Consider the following 24,291-nt stretch of genomic DNA (forward strand, 5'->3'; position numbering starts at 1 on the left):
GCTCCCTCAGGCTGTGTACCACTGCACACTGCTCCAAGCTCATACCAAGGCCTGCTGCCCCAGGCTGTGTACCACGGCACAGTGCTCCCTGCTCATACCTTGGCCAGCTACCTCAGGCTGTGTACCATTGCACACTGTCCCCAGCTCACAATAAAGCCAGCTGCCTCAGACTGTGTAATACTGCACACTGTCCCAGCTCACACCAAGGCCAGCTACCCCAGGCTGTGTACCACTGCACACTGCCCTCAGCTCACACCAAGGACAGCAATCCCAGGCTGTGTACCACTGCACACTGTCCCCAGCTCACACCAAGGCCAGCTACCCCAAGCTGTGTACCATTGCACACTATCCCCAGCTTACACCAAGGCCAGCTACCCCAGGCTGTGTACCACTGCGCACTATCCCCAGCTCACACCAAGGCTTGCTACCCAGGCCGTGTACCACTGCACACTGTTCCCAGCTCACACCAAGGCCAGCTACCCCAAGCTGTGTACCATTGCACACTATCCCCAGCTTACACCAAGGCCAGCTACCCCAGGCTGTGTACCACTGCGCACTATCCCCAGCTCACACCAAGGCTTGCTACCCAGGCCGTGTACCACTGCACACTGTTCCCAGCTCACACCAAGGACAGCTACCCCAGGCTGAGTACCACTGCACACTGCCCTCAGCTCACACCATGGCCAGCTACCCCAGGCTGTGTACCACTGCACACTTCCCCCTGCTCACACCAAGGACAGCTACCCCGGGCTGTTTACCACTGCATGGTCCACCCAGCTCACACCAAGACCAGCTACGCCAGGCTGTGAACCACTGCACACTGCCCCCAGCTCACACCAAGGCCTGCTACCCCAGCCTGTGTACCACTGCACACTGTCCCCAGCTCACACCAACGGCAGCTACCCCAGGCTGTGTACCACTGCACACTGTCCCCAGCTCACACCAAGGCCAGCAACCTCAGGCTGTGTACCACTGCACACTGCTCCCAGCTCACACCAAGGCCAGCTACCTCAGGCTGTGTACCACTGCACACTGCTCCCAGCTCACACCAAGGCCAGCTACCTCAGGCTGTGTACCACTGCACAGTCCTCCCAGCTCACACCAAGGCCTGCTACCGCAGGCTGTTTACCACTGCACACTGTCCCCAGCTCACACCAAGGCCAGCTACCTCAGGCTGTGTGCCACTGTACACGACTCCCAGCTCACACCAAGGCCAGCTACCCTAGGCTGTGTACCACTGCACACTGCCCTAGCTCACAACAAGGCCAGCTACCCTAGTCTGTGTACCACTGCACACTGTCCCCAGCTCACACCAAGGCCTGCTACCCCAGGCTGTGTACCACTGCACACTGTCCCCAGCTCACACCAAGGCCTGCTACCCCAGGCTGTGTACCACTGCACACTGTCCCCAGCTCACACCAGGGCCAGTTCAGCTTCCTGTGCATGTGGCTGCGAGCTTAATAAGAACCCCACACGCCATGCTCACACACACGCACGTGCTCACACATGCGCACACGCTCACGTGCACGTACACATGCTCACACGCACGTGCACACACAAACTCTTTCACTCTATCATTCTATCTCTCACTCATACTCACACATACACGCTCTCTTTCTAACTCTCACACACTCACACACATGTTTTCACACACACACACGCTTACACTGTATCATTCTATCTCGCTCTCACACATACACACACAGACTCTCTCTCTCCCACACACACACACTCACAGATGTATACACACCCACTCTCTCTCTTTCTCTCTCTCACACCCTCTTTTTCTCTCTCTCTCTCTCTCTCACACACACACACACACAGACAGACCACGCGCACACACACACACACACACAACAGAGACCACACGCACATGCACACATACGCACGCACACACATGCACACACACACACACATACACGCGTGCGCACACACACACACACTTTCTCTCATCCCTCTTGTGCTTCTGCTCTCTCTTATTTCTCTGACCTCCCATAGCCTCATGTATCTTGCAGTCCCCTCGCTGTCTCCCCTCCTTCTCTCCCCTTGTCCGTGCTGCGCCCTCATGCTCTCCCCTTGTTCTCACTGTCACTTTGCTCTCTATTGAGAGTCTCTTGGGAGCGAGCCATCTGATCATAAATGATTGAGGCACAAGGCAGGGCTGAAAATACTGTCCAGCAACGGGAGAGCTGGGAGCTTTTCTGCAGCAATGGGCCAAATGTGAATCAGTTCAACAGGGCAATCATTAAATGTTTAAATCGCAAAGAGGACTTTGATCTCAGTTGAATAATATTGAAGGTAGAAATAGATGAGATTAATGGTGCATAAAGCAAACTAGCAAGAGCAATTTGATGGAGAAATAAATTGAATGGGCTGCTTAAAAGGAGGGGAAATATTTTAGTTAAGTTGGGGATAAACTAAGCTGAAAGATGGGAATGTGATCGTGTTTTAATATTCATACTGCAGCTAACCTGATGGTGAAGTGCAACTTCCGATTTATTTGTGTGGACAAATTCCAGTTTGGAGTGGGAGCAGTAAAATGTTCCCATGTCGGAAAACTATCATTGTGATATTTGTTTTTGCAGGTAGACAAAGGATTAAAATGCAATCCGTTCGATCCATATCCCTGCTGTGTTAGGAAGCCCAGTGCTGGGAATGAACTGGTCTAAATAAAACAGCATGGGTTGCTTTAATTAGCTGTTCCTCAAATAAACCAGAGACTCAGACAGTGTTACTATGTTATTTTAGTCTAGCTGTTCTGGCCATGTTTAAATCGGGTACCACGTTCCCCCATTACATGTCCTCAAGTGGATGCTGTATATAACTGTATGTATTTACCATGTTCTGTTTCCACCCACACGATCAAAGTGCTGCTGTTCAGAATGTCTTCTCCACCCACTTCAGTTCATTTTGAGAACATTCTGGCAGGTCCATCGTGAAAAGCATTGTTTATAAGGTTTTTTTTGTCTCCTTCTTCTCTATTTTTCAAAATTCCGCGATCTATCACGCGCATCCCCTCTCCTGTATGAGTGATTCTGGAACAGCTCATCATGCTGTTAACTGCCACTGGTTTCTACAGTAAAAGTTCCAGAACATTGTGACAGTGTGGTAGATCACTGGTAGTCACAGAATCACACAAGTAACAGCACAGGAGGAGGCTATTCCACCCGTCATGTTTGTATCAGCTCGCAAATGAGCAGCTCCTGCAACGGGCTCCCCATGTTGGCCCCCTCCCATAGGGACCTCCCGGCCTGGCACAGCGGCCCCCTCCCATAGGGACCTCCCGGCCTGGCACAGCTGCCCCCTCCCATAGGGACCTCCCGGCCTGGCACAGCGGCCCCCTCCCATAGGGATCTTCCAGCCTGGCACAGCGGCCCCCTCCCATAGGGACCTCCCGGCCTGGCATAGCGGCCCCCTCCCATAGGGACCTCCCGGCCTGGCACAGCGGCCCCCTCCCATAGGGACCTCCCGGCCTGGCACAGCGGCCCCCTCCCATAGGGACCTCCCGGCCTGGCACAGCGGCCCCCTCCCATAGGGACCTCCCGGCCTGGCACAGCGGCCCCCTCCAATAGGAATCTTCCAGCCTGGCACAGCGGCCCCCTCCCATAGGGACCTCCCGGCCGGGCACAGCGGCCCCCTCCCATAGGGACCTCCCGGCCGGGCACAGCGGCCCCCTCCCATAGGGACCTCCCGGCCTGGCACAGCGGCCCCCTCCCATAGGGACCTCCCGGCCTGGCACAGCGGCCCCCTCCCATAGAGATCTCCTGGCCTGGCACACCGGCCCCCTCCCATAGGGACCTCCCGGCCGGGCACAGCGGCCCCCTCCAATAGGGACCTCCCAGCCTGGCACAGCGGCCCCCTCCCATAGGGAGCTCCCAGCCTGGCACAGCGGCCCCCTCCCATAGGGACCTCCCGGCCGGGCACAGCAGCCCCCTCCCATACGGACCTCCCAGCCTGGCACAGCGGTCTCCTCCCAGTGTGACGTGTCACCAGTGTGGTGTGGAGCCTAGGCCCTGTGCGGACTGGAAGCTACGTGCGAGCCTGGTCTGCTGTACTGAACTGTTTTCTCTAATGTTGGACATTTTATTTCTGTATTGGCTAAATCTTGTAACTAAAGAAACTGTGCTTAGCTACTTATATGTCTAAGTTGGCACTGTAATTGGTGAAGTATCAACTTTTCACTGTACCCATTGAGAAAATGTGACAATAAACGCTATTCTATTCATGACTTGGTGCCAACCTCCTACCCCCCCCCCCCCCCCCCATCCCTGCAAATTGTTTCTATTTAAATAACCATCCAATGCCTTCCTGAATGCCTCGATTGAACCACTCTATTTCTCGGCTGTGTGAAAGTTTTTTTGTGTTACCTTACACTTTTTTTCTTTTGAAAGTCACTTTAATCTGTGCCGTCTGGCACCCACTCCTTTTCCGAGTGGGAGCAACCTCTCTCTATCTCCTCTGTCCAGCTACCTCTGCCTTTGAGAACCTCAATCTCGGCTGAACACAGACTTTCGAAGGCAGCATCTCGTCACGGCGAGCCTAGATTTGACGCCCAAGACTGATAGATACACAGCACGGTTTTATTTTCGTCAATTCGTGGTGTGCTCAAAGAGAGAACTGTCAGAAGTTCTGTCATTGCCATCAATGATCGCTTTGTTGACTTCTTCATGCGTTTGAAAGGGACCATCTGATGTTCTGAAACTTGTGTCTTTTTACAGAGAGGGAGACTGGTGGGAGGCCCGATCCTTACAGTCAGGGGGTACTGGCTACATTCCCAGTAATTACGTGGCTCCAGTTGACTCCATCCAGGCAGAGGAGTAAGTATGAAATGATTTGCATCTCAACGATTGGTTAATTAATACTCTCCGGGAGCAACGATTAATCCCCAGGGTACTGTGTGACCAATAAGGGCAGAGACCTGAAGGCAGACCAATTCCCAGGAAGGCGGGGTTGATTTACGAAGAGACTCCTGCTCCTGTTTCCTATGTTTCGATGGGGTTGTACAATTTTTTTTTAGAAAGGAGTTGGGATTTCTGGACCTCACATTTCTTAGTCAATAAAATGTTGGAGGTGGGGAAAGGCGCAGGCCACTCAGCCCACACTGACCCTCCAAAGACCAGCCTACCCAGGTCCATCCAACACTCTATCCCTGTAACCCTGCATTTCCCATGGCCAATCCACCTGGCTTAAACACCTTTGGACTGTGGGACACAACCAGAGCAGACAATGTACACACTCCACACAGACAGTCACCTGAGGGTGGAATCGAACCTGGGTCCTGGCGCTGTGAGGCAGCAGTGCCAGCCACTATGCCACTCCAAAAGTGAACTGGCCCAACAGAAAGAAAAATATACTGTCTCAGTACTTTCATTGTGCATTCTGTAATTCTTTCCGATTTCTCTTGCCCTGAGCAAATTTGAATGCTGCCTTTTGTGTTGTGAGGGTCAGTGGCTCAAAAGCAAGCTTCCATTTTAACTGGGACACAGGTTGTGATCTCGTCCTTGTTTAATGCAGGTGTGAATGCCTTGTGTAAAAGAAGGCAGACCTGTTCAAGGGATATTGTCAATGGTTAGCAATACTATTCTTGTCATTTCTCTGACTGAAACTTCATAAAACCTAACTGGTGGTATCTGACATTACCACGCAATGCTAGCAGCTTCTTTGGGATTTAAAAAGGAGAAGCTACGTCTTTCCTCCCACTTTGTTAAAAATAACGGCAGTCTCTCCATAAGTGCAGGGTCATTCCGGCTGTTTTGTCGTTTGGAGCAAGACTCATAAAGATTAGTCCATTTTAGACCCTCAGGACAAACTGCAGCTTTTGATTACCTGGAGCGTGGGAGGCTGAGGGGTGACCTTATAGGAGGAGAAAGTGAGGAGATCAGATGCTGGAGATCAGGATGAGAAGTGTGCAGCTGGAAAAGCACAGCAGGTCAGGCAGCACCCGAGGAGCAGGAGAATCAACGGTTCAGGCATAAGCCGTTCATCGTGAAGGACTTATGCCCGAAACATCGATTCTCCTGCTCCTCGGGTGCTGCCTGACCAACTGTGCTTTTCCAACACCACACTCTTCGATGGGTGACCTTATAGAGATTGTTAAAATCATGAGGGGCATGGATAGGGTGAATAGCCAAGGTCTTTTATTCCAAGGTGGGAGAGTCCAAAACTAGAGGGCACAGGTTTAAGGTCAGGGGGAAAGATTTAAAAGGGACCTGTGGGGCAACATTTTCACGCAGAGGGTGGTGCGTGTATGGAATAAGCTGCCAGAGGATGTGGTAGGTGTCGGTCCAGTTATAACATAGAAAAGACAATTGGATAAGTTGATGAATAGGAAAGAACAGGCAAAGGGGAACATTTTTAGTTTTGGAAAGCTGGTTGGCATGGTCAAGTTAGACTGAAGGCTCTGTTTCTTGCTGTTATGACTCAGTGGCTCTATATGTAAGACAGAAACAGCAATAAATTGCCGAAGTATTTCTTCTAAGGCCCTCCATGGAAATGTCCGGAAAATGAGAAGAAAGCTTTAAAATAATGTTCTCTCTTATTAACCAATCATACCTAATGCATGACTTAGTTTGACACTGTTAAGTGCATATATAATTGCATGTGAATTCTGCATATCTATATGAAGCTGGATTAATTACCTTGTTGTACAGTATAATTTACATTACTGACCCTTATTGTAATGTGAAAGTGAGCATAATGACCTATTCATCTCTGCCCAGGTAGGTCCTCAGGGTCAGAGATAAACGTTCTTCCTTATGTGGGACTGGACAGAGACACGTCATGGTACAGAAGGTGATCTGTCAGCTCTTTGTGCATATGTTAGGCTCTCCACACAGCAATGTGGTTCATCCCAATCCCATATACTCCCCTCAGGAGCTCATCCAGTTTTCATTATGAAATCCTTTCCCAGCTCTGCTCCACTTTGCAGTCCCATAATAGGATGGTTATGGTCACGGATTTTAACTTTCCGAACATAGACTGGGACCGCCATAGGGTTAAGGGTTTAGATGGAGAGGAATTTGTTAAGTGCGTACAAGACGATTTTCTGATTCAGTGTGTGGATGTACCTCCTAGAGAAGGTGCAAAACTTGACCTACTCTTGGGAAATAAGGCAGGGCAGGTGACTGAGGTGTCAGTGGGGGAGCGCTTTGGGGGCCAGCGACCATAATTCTATTTGTTTTAAAATAATGATGGAAAAGGATAGAACAGATCTAAAAGTTGAAGTTGTAATTAGGAGAAAGACTAATTTTGACAGGATTAGGCAAGAACTTTCAAAAGCTGATTGGAGGCAGATATTCACAGGTAAAGGGACGGCTGGAAAATGGGAAGCCTTCAGAAATGAGATAACAAGAATCCAGAAAAAGTATATTCCTGTCAGGGTGAAAGGGAAGGCTGGTAGGTATAGGGAATGCTAGATGACTAAAGAAATTGAGGGTTTGTTTAAGAAAAAGAAAGAAGCATTTGTCAAGTATAGACAGCATAGATCCAGTGAATCCTGAGAAGAGTATAAAGGCAGTAGGAGTATACTTAAGAGGGAAATCAGGAGGGCAAAATGGGGACATGAGATAGCTTTGGCAAATAGAGTCAAGGAGAATCCAAAGGGTTTTTACAAATGCATTAAGGACAAAAGGATAACTAGGGAAAGAATAGGGCCCCTCAAAGATCAGCAAGGAGGCCTGTGGGTGGAACTGCAGGAGGTGAGGGGGATACTAAACGAGTATTTTGCATCAGGATTTACTGTGGAAAATGATATGGAAGATATAGAATGTTGGGAAATAGATGGTGATATTTTGAAAAATGTCCATATTACAGAGGAGGAAGTGCTGGATGTCTTGAAACGCATGAAAGTGGATAACTTCCCAGGATCTCATCACGTGTACCATAGAACTCTGTGGGAAGCTAGGGAAGTGATTGCGGGGCCTCTTGCTGAGATATTTATATCATCAATAGTCACAGATAAAGGTCCAGAAGCCTGGAGGTTGGTTAACGTGGTGCCACTGTTTAAAAAAAGGTGATAAGGACAAGCCAGGGAACTACAGACCGGTGAGCCTGACCTCGGTGGTGGGCAAGTTGTTGGAGGGAATCCTGAGGGACAGGATGTACATGTATTTTGAAAGGCAAGGACTGATTCAGGATAGTCAACATGGCTTTGTGCGTGGGAAATCATATCTCACAAACTTCATTGAGTTTTTTGAAGAAGTAACAAAGAAGATTGATGAGGGCAGAGCAGTAGATGTGATCTATATGGACTTCAGTAAGGCGTTCGACAAGGTTCCCCATGGGAGACTGATTAGCAAGGTTAGATCTCACGGAATACAGGGAGAACTAGCCATTTGGATACAGAACTGGCTCAAAGGTAGAAGACAGAGGGTGATGGTGGAGGGTTGTCTTTCAGACTGGAGGCCTGTGACCAGTGGAGTGCCACAAGGATTGGTGCTGGGTCCACTACTTTTCATCATTTATATAAATGATTTGGATGCGAGCATAAGAGGTACAGTTAGTAAGTTTGCAGATGACACCAAAATTGGAGGTGTAGTGGACTGCAAAGAGGGTTACCTCAGATTACAACAGGATCTGGACCAGATGGGCCAATGGGCTGAGGAGTGGCAAATGGAGGTTAATTTAGATTTCTTCACTGTGGCTGGGTCAAAATCCGGGAATTCCCTCCCTCGTGGCACGGTAGGTCAACCTACATCTGGTGATCTACAGCGGTTCAAGTTGATAGCTCACCAAAGGCTTCTCAAGGGCAACTAGAGACAGGCAACAAATGCTGGCCCAGCCAGCGACTCCCATATTCTGCATGCAGAAGGAACAGGAACAGCTTTGGATGTTTGATTGAATGGAGTGACTTACTCCCCGTATTGATATTAGACATTTGAGAGGGACTTGCAGGGAAGGTCCCTGACCCCAATTCATACACAACATCAATAAGCCGTACAAAACAAGAGCTTCTTAAAGTACAGCAGGGTGTAAGGCAGGGGAGTAATGTAACCCCCTTTCCCCCCCACCTCCCCCAGAGATGCTAGAATCCTTTGAAGAGGTTGAAAAATTAATTAAGATCCAAACCCAACTCTGATCTGTCCAGTTCTGGGTTTCCATGAGAAGGGGAAGTGGATGGGTCAGCAAGCAGGTCAGTACCTAACCTCCTGACCAATACAGACTGAGATCCACAGGCCTCAGAAATCCATGGAGGTCAGAAGAAGCAAAATGGTCACCAGGAGGCGATATAAACGCCAGGCACAATTACCAATGGTGTGACACTGTGCCCTTGTGGCTACCAACCCCATAATGTCTGTTACATGAGAGTGAGCCAGTCACTTTAATAAACCAGCTCTGGCTCATGTTACATACATAAAAATTTAACATGCAGTAGTGAACATCAACTGTTAGCACTTTGCTTTCAGTCTGTAAATTTAACCTAACTTGAAGCTAGTTCAGCTCCAAAAGCCTCTTGTTCGGCCGTATCTAACTAGGGGCTTGGAGGCCTCATAACAAGACGAACCAATCTGTTTCGCTGACTACACATTACTGTCACACTGAATCTCCGACTAACACTGCAGCTTAGCTCATGGGAATTTCCAGCTCTGAGGCGCCAGTGCATTCAGACAAGGCAACATTTGTGGAACCTGCCCCCTGAACTCTAGGGAGGCCAATGGATGAGCTTTGGTACAAGGCAAAGTACTTTGGGAGCTACAGCCAGTTTATCAGTGTCATCAGGATGTTAAAACATGGCAGCGTCTGAAAGCATACTCACAGTCCTGCTGACATTAGGATGCTGGCTGCTTCAGGATATGAGTTGCATCTGCTGCCATTGTTGCCTCTCAATGTTTTGAGGAAGGTTTTGCCCCTATAGATTGTGCATTGTAGATTTTCTTTAAGCAGCAGTGCATGGGTCAAGGGAGTGTAAGCAGGGATAGAATCTTTCCTTTTAAATGGTGTGATTATCTTTTGTTTTTGTTTTTATTTTGTCCTTTGTGTTCTTTCAGAAATTTCTTTTTAAATCTAACCATTGAAAGCTTTGATACCCCTTTGGGAGGGATTGATTCAGAAGAGTATTGAAGAGAAGGTGAAGTGATACAGGGTGATGGGCTGTGTCTGAACAGATTCATATCCTGTGTGCTTTTGTCCAATGCATGAGTTCGCTGAAGTCGCTAACATAACGCTGTGAATATTCTCCAACTAAATAAAAACATTTTGAATGTGACAAATAATATTGAGCAAAACCAGCCATTACACTATTGTTCATTTACAATTTTCTAATTTTTCTAAACGTTCAACTTGTCTAATTCTCCAAGGAGATCCAATTGAGTGTTTATTGCTTTAAGTTACTTGCCAGTGCAACTAGTATTACTCCAAACTGTCGAACAGGGTTAAGGTGAGAATTGCGCAGTCTCCCATTTGTTAATTCCCCAATGGCCCTAACTTTCCATAAATTCAAAGGAGCACTTCTGTTTGCAGAAGATGCCAGTAGTTACACTGAGACTTTCAGCAGATTTGCTGACTCTGCTGCACCTACACAGAGACTTTAACAAGCAAAAACATCACAGTGTGTTTTACTCAAAGTGTACACGAAATACATGCCACGCCCTGGTAGGAGGGATGGTTGAACATTAGGTCAGACAGTGAAGTGAGACTGGTCACCACACTATCAGAAGGATATGGAGAGGATACAGAAAAGGTTTACCAGGACGTTGCCTGCTATGGGGGATTTTAGCGATGAGGAACAGTTGGATGGACTGGGTTTGTTTTCACTGGAATGCAGGAGGTTGAGGGCGGCTTGATAGAAGTTTCTAAGATTGCGAATGGCAAGGACAGAGTGAGGATTATGAGGCTTTTTTTCCCAGGGTGCAGGGGTCAATTACTAGGGACACAGGTCCAAGGTATGAGGGGGGATGTTTAAAAGAGATGTGTGAGACAAGTTTTCACTCAAAGGGTGGTGAGTGTCTGGAACGCGCTGCCAGAGGAGATGGTGGAAGCAGACAGAAAAGCAGCATTCAACAAGCACCTGGACAAACACATGAATAGGAAGGGAATAGAGGGATAAGGATCCTGTAAGTGAAGATGGTTTTAGTATAGAAGGGCAAAATGTATCAGCGCAGGCCTTGGAGGGCCGAAGGGCCTGTTCCTGTGCTGTATTGCTCTTTGTTGTCTGTTCTTTAACAGGAGCCCTAAAGGGGGCATGGACAAGGGTGAGGTCTTGAGAGACAGAAGACTTCAGGAAAGGTGTGCGGAGAATGGAGTGTATGTCACCAAAGTTCATGCGTGTTCTGGAAAAAGATAGTGGAAGGTGGAAGACGATCAAAAGATCAAAGTCGGAGGAATTGGAAGTTTGGGGGAAAGGGGGATCATCGTCGGCAGAGAGAGGGGCAAAGCTCAGGGTGGTTTCAGGAAAAACGATTGGTGAGATTGACGGGGCAGGAGCCAGTGTAGTTCAGTGAGGAGGATATGATGCCAGATAGGAGACTGCAGCAGAGGTTTGGATAATCGCAAATTTCTGGATGGTGATTGGCCAGGACAACATTTGAATATTTTTGTTTCGTGGTCACACCGATGGAGATGTGCACAGCAACACCAGTGAATTCCACCTACAAATAAAACTCAGGATGAGGTTTGCCTTAACAATTTTTCTTTCATTCTCTCTCTTTGTAAAATATGATGGTCATTGGCAGACAGTCCCACCTCCATTAACCCTGTACACCGGCAGTGAACGTGATAAATGGTACCATAAACCAGAGTGAGCTGAACATCATTAATTACATTTAAGTTGCTGCATCCTTTTGATTGGACCCTGATTTATCACTATGAAGCGTGTTTTTATCTCTCTGATGTGTTAGCTTTTTGCTGATGTCGGCAGAAACAGCATTACACATCCCCTATGTTGTTCATAGTTCACAAGCTGAGTTGAGGGACAGAAGATTACAAGAGGTGACCTGGAGTTTAAATTTTAAATGCAGCCTCACTTTCTGTAAAACATATTGACTGCACATAAACAGACCAACCGCTTTCGTCGGTAACCATGACAACCCCAATTCCCAGTCACCTAGCTCTCTATCTTTCTCGCTGTTGTTGACTGACAGGGTGCCAGGTATGATTTGATCTGTGGAGACGGGACAAGATTGACACCAAAAATCTGGGTACTCTTTAACTTGTGCTCTGTGGATATGTAAAGAATGGCAGAAATCATTTTGGATTTGCCAAAAGCAGGTAAAATGCAACAGTAACACGCAAGAATTTGCATACAAGTTAAAATCTGAAAGTTGGACGATGTTTTATATAGTCCAGGGATGTGTAGGTTGGGTGTGTTAGCCGTGGGAAATGCAGGGTTATTGGATAAGGGGTGGGATACTGATGGAGGGTCGGTATGGACTCGATGGGCCACTGTAGTTTTTCTATGATAGCAAGGTTGGTTCACAATTGGAGAAGAAGCCCCTAACAAATCATTTACCAAAGCAAACTGTACAGAGAGAGAGATGACAATATGTTGCAATCCCAGATGCGGGATGGAAAATCCCTCTCCAACTCCCACACTCCTTTAAGACAAGGAATTGAAAATCCTCCAACAGATAGGTCCCAAATCAACTCCACCGCCCTGAATTGAGAACGAGACTCTGTTTGAGTGCTGCAGTCGTGTCTGTTTTTACAAGTAGTCAGCATTTCTTCTGTTATGGATATGAGCTGAACAGGACAGAAATCATTCCTCTGAATTCATAACATCCTTCTCCCTGGTGACTCCTTGTATGATTCACAGCCTTTAGAAAATGAAAACTCTGACGTCTGTCCAAAAATACACATGTTTTGGGCTCCTATCGTAGTGAAGCATTCGATAGGAATGTTTTCAGATTCTAAAAAGCCCGATTTTGATAGATGGGGCCATCTTGTGGACAAATTATTCACACCTCCATTTCTCTCTCTGCACACTTCTACATCATCAATCTGCACACACTCCACTGCCATCCTTAAATCACCTGCTAATTCAGTTAGCTGATAATTTATTCAACTTATATTGCAAAGCAAAATAACTTACCACAGAGTCTTTCAGGGTCAGAGTGTGTCACCAGTATCTTGAGTGTGAAACTATTGTTAATGCAGAGACCTCAGGCATGTGGTTGGGGTTACATTTAGTGTTGGCAGTGACAGTGACACAGTGCCCTCTGGTGTTGGCAGTGACAGTGACACAGTGCCTTTGGAGTTGGCAGTGACAGTGACACGGTGCCTTTGGAGTTGCCAGTGACAATGACACAGTGCCTTTGGTGTTGGCAGTGACAGTGACAGAGTGCCCTTTGGAGTTGCCAGTGACAGTGACACGGTGCCCTCTGGTGTTGGCAGTGACAGTGACACGGTGCCTTTGGTGTTGTCAGTGACAGTGACACGGTGCCCTCTGGTGTTGGCAGTGACAGTGACACGGTGCCTTTGGTGTTGTCAGTGACAGTGACACAGTGCCTTTGGTGTTGGCAGTGACAGTGACAGAGTGCCCTTTGGAGTTGCCAATGACAGTGACACGGTGCCCTCTGGTGTTGGCAGTGACAGTGACACGGTGCCCTTTGGTGTTGGCAGTGACAGTGACACGGTGCCCTTTGGTGTTGGCAGTGACAGTGACAGAGTGCCCTTTGGTGTTGGCAATGACAGTGACACAGTGCACTTTAGTGTAGGCCGTGACAGTGACACGGTGCCCTCTGGTGTTGACAGTGACAGTGACACAGTGCCCTTTGGTGTTAGCAGTGGCAATGACACAGTGCCCTTTGGTGTTGGCAATGACAGTGACACGGTGCCCTTTGGTGTTAGCAGTGGCAATGACACAGTGCCCTTTGGTGTTGGCAGTGACAGTGACACAGTGTCCTTTGGTCCTTTGGTGTTGGCAGTGACAGAGACACAGTGCCCTTTGGTGTTGGCAGTGACAGTGACAGAGTGCCCTTTGGTGTTGGCAGTGACAGTGACACAGTGCCTTTGGTGTTGTCAGTGGCAGTGACACGGTGTCCTTTGGTGTTGGCAGTGACAGTGACACAGTGCCCTTTGGTGTTGGCAGTGACAGTGACAGAGTGCCCTTTGGTGTTGGCAGTGACAGTGACACAGTGCCTTTGGTGTTGTCAGTGGCAGTGACACGGTGCCCTTTGGTGTTGGCAGTGACAGTGACATGGTACCTTTGGTGTTGGCCATGACAGTGACACAGTTCCCTTTGGTGTTGGCAGTGACAGCGATGCGGTGCCTTTGATGTTGGCAGTGACAGTGACACAGTGCCCTTTGGTGTTGGCAGTTTCAGTGGGACAGTGCCCTTTGGTGTTGTCAGTGGCAATGACACAGTGCCCTTTGGTGTTGGCAGTGACAGTGACAGAGTGCCCTTTGGTGTTAGCAGTGGCAATGACACAGTGCCCTTTGGTGTTGGCAGTGACACAGTGTCCTTTGGTCCTTTGGTGTTGGCAGTGACAGTGACACAGTGCCCTTTGGTGTTGGCAGTGACAGTGACAGAGTGCCCTTTGGTTTTGGCAATGACAGTGACACAGTGCACTTTGGTGTTGGCCGTGACAGTGACACGGTGCCCTCTGGTGTTGGCAGTGACAGTGACACAGTGCCCTTTGGTGTTGGCAGTGACAGTGACAGAGTGCCCTTTGGTGTTGGCAGTGACAGTGACACAGTGCCTTTGGTGTTGTCAGTGATAGTGACACGGTGTCCTTTGGTGTTGGCAGTGACAGTGACACGGTGCCTTTGGGGTTGGCAGTGACAGTGACACGGTACCTTTGGTGTTGGCCATGACAGTGACACAGTTCCCTTTGGTGTTGGCAGTGACAGTGATGTGGTGCCTTTGGTGTTGGCAGTGACAGTGACACAGTGCCCTTTGGTGTTGGCAGTTTCAGTGGGACAGTGCCCTTTGGTGTTGTCAGTGGCAATGACACAGTGCCCTTTGGTGTTGGCTATGACAGTGACGTGGTGCCTTTGGTGTTGGCAGTGACAGTGACGCGGTGCCTTTGGTGTTGGCAGTGACACAGTGCTCTTTGGTGTTGGCAGTGACAGTGACGCGGTGCCTTTGGTGTTGGCAATGACAGTGATGTGGTGCCTTTGGTGTTGGCAGTGACAGTGCACAGTGCCCTTTGGTGTTGGCAGTGGCAGTCACACAGTGACCTTTGGTGTTGGCAATGACAGTGATGTGATGCCTTTGGTGTTGGCAGTGACAGTGCACAGTGCCCTTTGGTGTTAGCAGTGGCAATGACACAGTGCCCTTTGGTGTTGGCAGTGACATGGTGCTTTGGTGTTGGCAGTGGCAGTGCCACAGTGCCTTTGGTGTTGGCAGTGACAGTGAAGCGGTGCCTTTGTTGTTGGCAGTGACAGTGACGCAGTGCCTTTGGTGTTGGCAGTGACAGTGAAGCGGTGCCTTTGTTGTTGGCAGTGACAGTGACACAGTGCCCTTTGGTGTTGGCTGTGACAGTGACACAGAGTCCTTTGGTGTTGGCAGTGACAGTGACATGGTACCTTTGGTGTTGGCCATGACAGTGACACGGTGCCCTTTGGTATTAGCAGTGACAGTGACACCGTGCCCTTTGGTGTTGGCAATGACAGTGACACAGTGCCCTTTGGTGTTGACAGTGACAGAGTGCCCTTTGGTGTTGGCAGTGATAGTGAAACAGTGCCCTTTGGTGTAGGCAGTGACAGTGACGTGGTGCCTTTGGTGTTGGCAGTGACAGTGACACGGTGCCTTTGGTGTTGGCAGTGGCAGTGACACAGTGCTCTTTGGTGTTGGCAGTGACAGTGACGCGGTGCCTTTGGTGTTGGCAGTGACAGTGACATGGTGCCTTTGGTGTTGGCGGTGACAGTGACACAGTGCCCTTTGGTGTTGGCAATGACAGTGATGTGGTGCCTTTGGTGTTGGCCATGACAGTGACAGAGTGCCCTTTGGTGTTGGCAGTGACAGTGACACGGTGCCCTTTGGTATTAGCAGTGACAGTGACACCGTGCCCTTTGGTGTTGGCAATGACAGTGACACAGTGCCCTTTGGTGTTGGCAGTGACAGTGACAGAGTGCCCTTTGGTGTTGGCAGTGATAGTGAAACAGTGCCCTTTGGTGTAGGCAGTGACAGTGACACGGTGCCCTTTGGTGTTGGCAGTGACAGTGACACAGTACCTTTGGTGTTGGCAGTGACAGTGACATGGTGCTTTGGTGTTGGCAGTGGCAGTGCCACAGTGCCTTTGGTGTTGGCAGTGACAGTGAAGCGGTGCCTTTGTTGTTGGCAGTGACAGTGACACGGTGTCCTTTGGTGTTGTCAGTGGCAGTGACAGAGTGCCCTTTGGTGTTGGCAGTGACAGTGACACGGTGCCTTTTGGTGTTGGCAGTGACAGTGACACCGTGCCCTTTGGTGTTGGCAATGACAGTGACACGGTGCCCTTTGGTATTAGCAGTGACAGTGACACAGTGCCCTTTGGTGTTGGCAGTGACAGTGACATGGTGCCTTTGGTGTTGGCAGTGACAGTGACACAGTGCCCTTTGGTGTTGGCAGTGACAGTGACATGGTGCCTTTGGTGTTGGCAGTGACAGAGTGCCCTTTGGTGTTGGCACTGACAGTGACACCGTGCCCTTTGGTGTTGGCACTGACAGTGACACGGTGCCCTTTGGTGTTGGCAGTGACAATGACGCGGTGCCTTTGGTGTTGGCAGTGACGCGGTGCCTTTGGTGTTGGCAGTGACACGGTGCCTTTGGTGTTGGCAGTGACAGTGACACAGTGCCCTTTGGTATTGGAAGTGACAGTGACACAGTGCCCTTTGGTGTTGGCAGTGACAGTGACACAGTGCCCTTTGGTGTTGGCAGTGACAGTGACACGGTGTCCTTTGGTGTTGGCAGTGACCGTGACAAAGTGCCTTTGGTGTTGGCAGTGACATGGTGCCCTTTGGTGTTGGCCGTGACAGTAACACGGTGACTTTGGTGTTGGCCGTGACAGTGACGTGGTGCCATTGTTGATGGCAGTGTCAGTGACACGGTGCCCTTTGGTGTTGGCAGTGACAGTGACACGGTGTCCTTTGTTGTTGGCAGTGACAGTGCCGTGGTGTCTTTGGTGTTGGCAGTGACAGTGACAGAGGGCCCTTTGGTGTTTGCAGTGACAGTGACAGAGGGCCCTTTGGTGTTGGCAGTGACAGTGACAGAGGGGCTTTGGTGTTTGCAGTGACAGTGACACGATGCCTTTGGTGTTGGCAGTGACGGGGACGTGGTGCCATTTGATGTTGGCAGTGACAGTGACGCGGTGCCTTTGGTGTTGGCCATGACAGTGACACAGTGCCCTTTGGTGTTGGCAGTGACAGTGACACGGTGCCCTTTGGTGTTGGCAGTGACAGTGACACGGTACCTTTGGTGTTGGCAGTGACAGTGACACAGTGCCCTTTGGTGTTGGCAGTGACAGTGACACAGTGCCCTTTGGTGTTGGCAGTGACAGTGACATGGTGCCTTTGGTGTTGGCAGTGGGAGTGACACAGTGCCTTTGGTGTTGGCAGTAACAGTGAAGCGGTGCCTTTGTTGTTGGCAGTGACAGTGACGCGGTGCCTTTGGTGTTGGCAGTGACAGTGACACGGTGCCCTTTGGTGTTGGCAGTGACAGTGACACAGTGCCCTTTGGTGTTGGCAGTGACAGTGACACAGTGCCCTTTGGTGTTGGCAGTGACAGTGACACGGTACCTTTGGTATTGGCAGAGACAGTGACGTGGTGCCTTTGGAGTTGACAGTGACACAGTGCCCTTTGGTGTTGGCCGTGACAGTGACACAGTGCCCTTTGGTATTGGAAGTGGCAGTGACACAGTGTCCTTTGGTGTTGGCAGTGACAGTGACACAGTGCCCTTTGGTGTTGGCAGTGACAGTGAGACGGTACCTTTGGTGTTGGCAGAGACAGTGACGCGGTGCCTTTGGTGTTGTCAGTGGCAATGACACAGTGCCCTTTGGTGTTGGCAGTGACAATGACGTGGTGCCTTTGGTGTTGGCAGTGACGCGGTGCCTTTGGTGTTGGCAGTGGCAGTGACACAGTGCTCTTTGGTCTTGGCAGTGACAGTTACATGGTGCCTTTGGTGTTGGCAGTGACAGTGACGCGGTGCCCTTTGGTGTTGGCAGTGGCAGTGACACAGTGCCCTTTGGTGTTGGCAGTGACAGTGACACAGTGCCCTTTGGTGTTGTCAGTGACAGTTACATGGTGCCTTTGGTGTTGGCAGTGACAGTGACGCGGTGCCCTTTGGTGTTGGCAGTGGCAGTGACACAGTGCCCTTTGGTGTTGGCAGTGACAGTGACACAGTGCCCTTTGGTGTTGACAGTGACAGTGATGTGGTGCCTTTGGTGTTGGCAGTGACAGTGACGCGGTGCCCTTTGGTGTTGGCAGTGGCAGTGACACAGTGCCCTTTGGTGTTGGCAGTGACAGTGACACAGTGCCCTTTGGTGTTGGCAGTGACAGTGACATGGTGCCTTTGCTGTTGGCAGTTACAGTGACGCGGTGCCTTTGGTGTTGGCAGTGGCCGTGACACAGTGCCCTTTGGTGTTGGCAGTGACAGTGACACGGTGCCTTTGGTGTTGTCAGTGACAGTGACACGGTGTCCTTTGGTGTTGGCAGTTACACTGTGTCTTTGGTGTTGGCAATGACAGTGACACAGTGCCCTTTGGTGTTGGCAGTTTCAGTGGCACAGTGCCCTTTGGTGTTGTCAGTGACAATGACACAGTGCCCTTTGGTGTTGGCAGTGACAGTGACACAGTTCCCTTTGGTGTTGTCAGTGACAATGACACAGTGCCCTTTGGTGTTGGCAGTGACAGTGACACGGTGTCCTTTGGTGTTGGCAGTGACAGTGACACGGTACCTTTGGTGTTGGCCATGACAGTGACAGAGTGCCCTCTGGTGTTGGCAGTGACAGTGATGCGGTGCCTTTGGTGTTGGCAGTGACAGTGACACAGTTCCCTTTGGTGTTGGCAGTTTCAGTGGCACAGTGCCCTTTGGTGTTGTCAGTGACAGTGACACAGTGCCCTTTGATGTTGGCAGTGACAGTGTCTTGGTGCCTTTGGTGTTGGCAGTGACAGTGACGCGGTGCCTTTGGTGTTGGCAGTGGCAGTGACACAGTGCTCTTTGGTGTTGGCAGTGATAGTGACGCGGTGCCTTTGGTGTTGGCAGTGGCAGTGACACAGTGCTCTTTGGTGTTGGCAGTGACAGTGACGCGGTGCCTTTGGTGTTGGCAGTGACAGTGACACAGTGCCCTCTGGTGTTGGCAGTGACAGTTACATGGTGCCTTTGGTGTTGGCAGTGACAGTGACGCGGTGCCCTTTGGTGTTGGCAGTGAAAGTGACATGGTGCTTTGGTGGTGGCAGTGCCACAGTGCCTTTGGTGATGGCAGTGACAGTGACATGGTGCCTTTGGTGTTGGCAGTGACAGTGACGCGGTGCCTTTGGTGTTGGCAGTGGCAGTGACACAGTGCTCTTTGCTGTTGGCAGTGACAGTGACACACTGCGCTTTGGTGTTGGCAGTGACAGTGACACAGTGCCCTTTGGTGTTGGCAGTGACAGTGACTTAGTGCCCTTTGGTCTTGGGAGTGACAGTGACACAGTGCCCTTTGGTGTTGGCAGTGACAGTGACACGGTGTCCTTTGGTGTTGGCAGTGGCAGTGCCACAGTGCCTTTGGTGTTGGCAGTGACAGTGACACGGTGACTTTGGCGTTGGCCGTGACAGTGACGTGGTGCCAATGTTGATGGCAGTGTCAGTGACACGGTGCCCTTTGGTGTTGGCAGTGACATGGTGCCCTTTGGTGTTGGCCGTGACAGTGACACGGTGACTTTGGCGTTGGCCGTGACAGTGACGTGGTGCCAATGTTGATGGCAGTGTCAGTGACACGGTGCCCTTTGGTGTTGGCAGTGACAGTGCCGTGGTGCCTTTGGTGTTGGCAGTGACAGTGACAGAGGGCCCTTTGGTGTTTGCAGTGACAGTGACAGAGGGCCCTTTGGTGTTGGCAGTGACAGTGACACGGTACCTTTGGTGTTGGCAGAGACAGTGACGCGGTGCCTTTGGAGTTGACAGTGACACAGTGCCCTTTGGTATTGGCCGTGACAGTGACACAGTGCCCATTGGTATTGGAAGTGATAGTGACACGGTGTCCTTTAGTGTTGGCATTGACAGTGTCACAGTGCCTTTTGGTGTTGGCAAAGACAGTGACGCGGTGCCTTTGGTGTTGGCAGTGAAGCGGTGCCTTTGGTGTTGGCAGTGACAGTGTCGTAGTGTCTTTTGGTGTTGGCAGTGACAGTGGCACGGTGCCTTTGGTGTTGGCAGTGGCCGTGACACAGTGCCCTTTGGTGTTGGCAGTGACAGTGATGCGGTGCCTTTGGTGTTGGCAGTGACAGTGACACAATTCCCTTTGTTGTTGGCAGTATCAGTGGCACAGTGCCCTTTGGTGTTGTCAGTGGCAATGACACAGTGCCCTTTGGTGTTGGCAGTGACAGTGACGTGGTGCCTTTGGTGTTGGCAGTGACAGTGATGCGGTGCCTTTGGTGTTGGCAGTGGCCGTGACACAGTGCCCTTTGGTGTTGGCAGTGACAGTGATGCGGTGCCTTTGGTGTTGGCAGTGACAGTGACACAATTCCCTTTGTTGTTGGCAGTATCAGTGGCACAGTGCCCTTTGGTGTTGTCAGTGGCAATGACACAGTGCCCTTTGGTGTTGGCAGTGACAGTGACGTGGTGCCTTTGGTGTTGGCAGTGACAGTGATGCGGTGCCTTTGGTGTTGGCAGTGGCCGTGACACAGTGCCCTTTGGTGTTGGCAGTGACAGTGATGCGGTGCTCTTTGGTGTTGGCAGTGACAGTGACTTAGTGCCCTTTGGTGTTGGCAGTGACAGTTACATGGTGCCTTTGGTGTTGGCAGTGACAGTGACGCGGTGCCCTTTGGTGTTGGCAGTGACAGTGACATGGTGCTTTGGTGGTGGCAGTGCCACAGTGCCTTTGGTGTTGGCAGTGACAGTTACATGGTGCCTTTGGTGTTGGCAGTGACAGTGACGCGGTGCCCTTTGGTGTTGGCAGTGGCAGTGACACAGTGCCCTTTGGTGTTGGCAGTGACAGTGACACGGTGCCTTTGGTGTTGGCAGTGGCCGTGACACAGTGCCCTTTGGTGTTGGCAGTGACAGTGACACGGTGCCTTTGGTGTTGGCAGTGGCCGTGACACAGTGCCCTTTGGTGTTGGCAGTGACAGTGACACGGTGCCTTTGGTGTTGTCAGTGACAGTGACACGGTGCCTTTGGTGTTGGCAGTGGCCGTGACACAGTGCCCTTTGGTGTTGGCAGTGACAGTGACACGGTGCCTTTGGTGTTGGCAGTGACAGTGACACGGTGCCTTTGGTGTTGTCAGTGACAGTGACACGGTGCCCTTTGGTGTTGGCAGTGACAGTGACACGGTGCCTTTGGTGTTGTCAGTGACAGTGACACGGTGCCCTTTGGTGTTGGCAGTTACACTGTGTCTTTGGTGTTGGCAATGACAGTGACACAGTGCTCTTTGGTGTTGGCAGTTTCAGTGGCACAGTGCCCTTTGGTGTTGTCAGTGACAATGACACAGTGCCCTTTGGTGTTGGCAGTGACAGTGACACAGTTCCCTTTGGTGTTTTCAGTGACAATGACACAGTGCCCTTTGGTGTTGGCAGCGACAGTGACACGGTGTCCTTTGGTGTTGGCCATGACAGTGACAGAGTGCCCTCTGGTGTTGGCAGTGACAGTGATGCGGTGCCTTTGGTGTTGGCAGTGACAGTGACACAGTTGCCTTTGGTGTTGGCAGTGACAGTGACACAGTTCCCTTTGGTGTTGGCAGTTTCAGTGGCACAGTGCCCTTTGGTGTTGTCAGTGACAATGACACAGTGCCCTTTGGTGTTGGCAGTGACAGTGACGCGGTGCCTTTGGAGTTGACAGTGACACAGTGCCCTTTGGTGTTGGCCGTGACAGTGACACAGTGCCCATTGGTATTGGAAGTGGCAGTGACACAGTGTCCTTTGGTGTTGGCAGTGACAGTGACACAGTGCCCTTTGGTTTTGGAAGTGATAGTGACACGGTGTCCTTTAGTGTTGGCATTGACAGTGTCACAGTGCCTTTTGGTGTTGGCAAAGACAGTGACGCGGTGCCTTTGGTGTTGGCAGTGAAGCGGTGCCTTTGGTGTTGGCAGTGACAGTGTCGTAGTGTCTTTTGGTGTTGGCAGTGACAGTGACACGGTGCCTTTGGTGTTGGCAGTGACCGTGACACAGTGCCCTTTGGTGTTGGCAGTGACAGTGATGCGGTGCCTTTGGTGTTGGCAGTGACAGTGACACAATTCCCTTTGTTGTTGGCAGTATCAGTGGCACAGTGCCCTTTGGTGTTGTCAGTGGCAATGACACAGTGCCCTTTGGTGTTGGCAGTGACAGTGACGTGGTGCCTTTGGTGTTGGCAGTGACAGTGACGCGGTGCCTTTGGTGTTGGCAGTGGCAGTGACACAGTGCTCTTTGGTGTTGGCAGTGACAGTGACGCGGTGCCCTTTGGTGTTGGCAGTGACAGTGACATGGTGCTTTGGTGTTGGCAGTGACAGTGACGCGGTGCCTTTGGTGTTGGCAGTGGCAGTGACACAGTGCTCTTTGGTGTTGGCAGTGACAGTGACTTAGTGCCCTTTGGTGTTGGCAGTGACAGTGACTTAGTGCCCTTTGGTGTTGGCAGTGACAGTTACATGGTGCCTTTGGTGTTGGCAGTGACAGTGACGCGGTGCCCTTTGGTGTTGGCAGTGGCAGTGCCACAGTGCCTTTGGTGTTGGCAGTGAAAGTGACACGGTACCTTTGGTGTTGGCCATGACAGTGACAGAGTGCCCTTTGGTGTTGGCAGTGACAGTGATGCGGTGCCTTTGGTGTTAGCAGTGGCAGTGACACAGTGCCCTTTGGTGTTGGCAGTGACAGTGACACGGTGCCTTTGGTGTTGGCAGTGGCCGTGACACAGTGCCCTTTGGTGTTGGCAGTGACAGTGACACAGTGCACTTTGGTGTTGGCAGTGACAGTGACATGGTGTCCTTTGGTGTTGGCTGTGACACTGTGTCTTTGGTGTTGGCAGTGACAGTGACAGAGTGCCCTTTGGTGTTGGCAGTGACAGTGACAGAGTGCCCTTTGGTGTTGTCAGTAATAGTGACACGGTGTCCTTTGGTGTTGGCAGTGACAGTGACACGGTGCCTTTGGTGTTGGCTGTGACAGTGACACGGTACCTTTGGTGTTGGCAGTGACAGTGACAGAGTGCCCTTTGGTGTTGGCAGTGACAGTGATGCGGTGCCTTTGGTGTTGGCAGTGACAGTGACACAGTTCCCTTTGGTGTTGGCAGTTTCAGTGGCACAGTGCCCTTTGGTGTTGGCAGTGACAGTGACGTGGTGCCTTTGGTGTTGGCAGTGACAGTGACACGGTGCCTTTGGTGTTGGCAGTGGCAGTGACACAGTGATCTTTGGTGTTGGCAGTGACAGTGACGCGGTGCCTTTGGTGTTGGCAGTGACAGTGATGCGGTGCCTTTGGTGTTGGCAGTGACAGTGACACACTGCCCTTTGGTGTTGGCGGTGACAGTGACACAGTGCCCTTTGGTGTTGGCAGTGACAGTGATGTGGTGCCTTTGGTGTTGGCAGTGACAGTGACACAGTGCCCTTTGGTGTTGGCAGTGACAGTGATGTGGTGCCTTTGGTGTTGGCAGTGGCAATGACACAGTGCCCTTTGGTGTTGGCAGTGACAGTGAAGCGGTGCCTTTGTTGTTGGCAGTGACAGTGACACAGAGCCCTTTGGTGCTGGCAGTGACAGTGACACGGTACCTTTGGTGTTGGCCATGACAGTAACACACTGCCCTTTGGTGTTGGCAGTGACAGTGACACGGTGCCTTTTGGTGTTGGCAGTGACAGTGACGCGGTGCCTTTGGTGTTGGCAGTGGCAGTGACACAGTGCTCTTTGGTGTTGGCAGTGACAGTGACACACTGCCCTTTGGTGTTGGCAGTGACAGTGACACAGTGCCCTTTGGTGTTGGCAGTGACAGTGACTTAGTGCCCTTTGGTCTTGGCAGTGACAGTGACACAGTGCCCTTTGGTGTTGGCAGTGACAGTGACACGGTGTCCTTTGGTGTTGGCAGTGGCAGTGCCACAGTGCCTTTGGTGTTGGCAGTGACATGGTGCCCTTTGGTGTTGGCCGTGACAGTGACACGGTGACTTTGGCGTTGGCCGTGACAGTGACGTGGTGCCATTGTTGATGGCGGTGTCAGTGACACGGTGCCCTTTGGTGTTGGCAGTGACAGTGACACGGTGTCCTTTGGTGTTGGCAGTGACAGTGATGCGGTGCCTTTGGTGTT

The 24,291-nt window shown here is 50.8% G+C and overlaps 1 protein-coding gene across 6 annotated transcripts in view; it reads left to right on the top strand.

Annotated features, from left to right (window-relative positions):
• Positions 1–24,291, top strand: part of LOC122548458 (tyrosine-protein kinase Fyn) — a 336,794-nt gene that overhangs the window by 217,316 nt on the left and 95,187 nt on the right. For all 6 annotated transcript variants that reach the window (XM_043687161.2, XM_087983880.1, XM_043687155.2 and 3 more), the window contains one exon: positions 4,719–4,817. In XM_043687161.2, the coding sequence (XP_043543096.1) occupies positions 4,719–4,817 (99 nt within the window). The remainder of the gene's footprint in view (positions 1–4,718; positions 4,818–24,291) is intronic.

The sequence above is a fragment of the Chiloscyllium plagiosum genome, unplaced genomic scaffold (assembly GCF_037043375.1).
Source record: "Chiloscyllium plagiosum isolate Xiang-an unplaced genomic scaffold, Cpla_swu_hap1 HiC_scaffold_3, whole genome shotgun sequence".
Taxonomy (NCBI): domain Eukaryota; kingdom Metazoa; phylum Chordata; class Chondrichthyes; order Orectolobiformes; family Hemiscylliidae; genus Chiloscyllium; species Chiloscyllium plagiosum.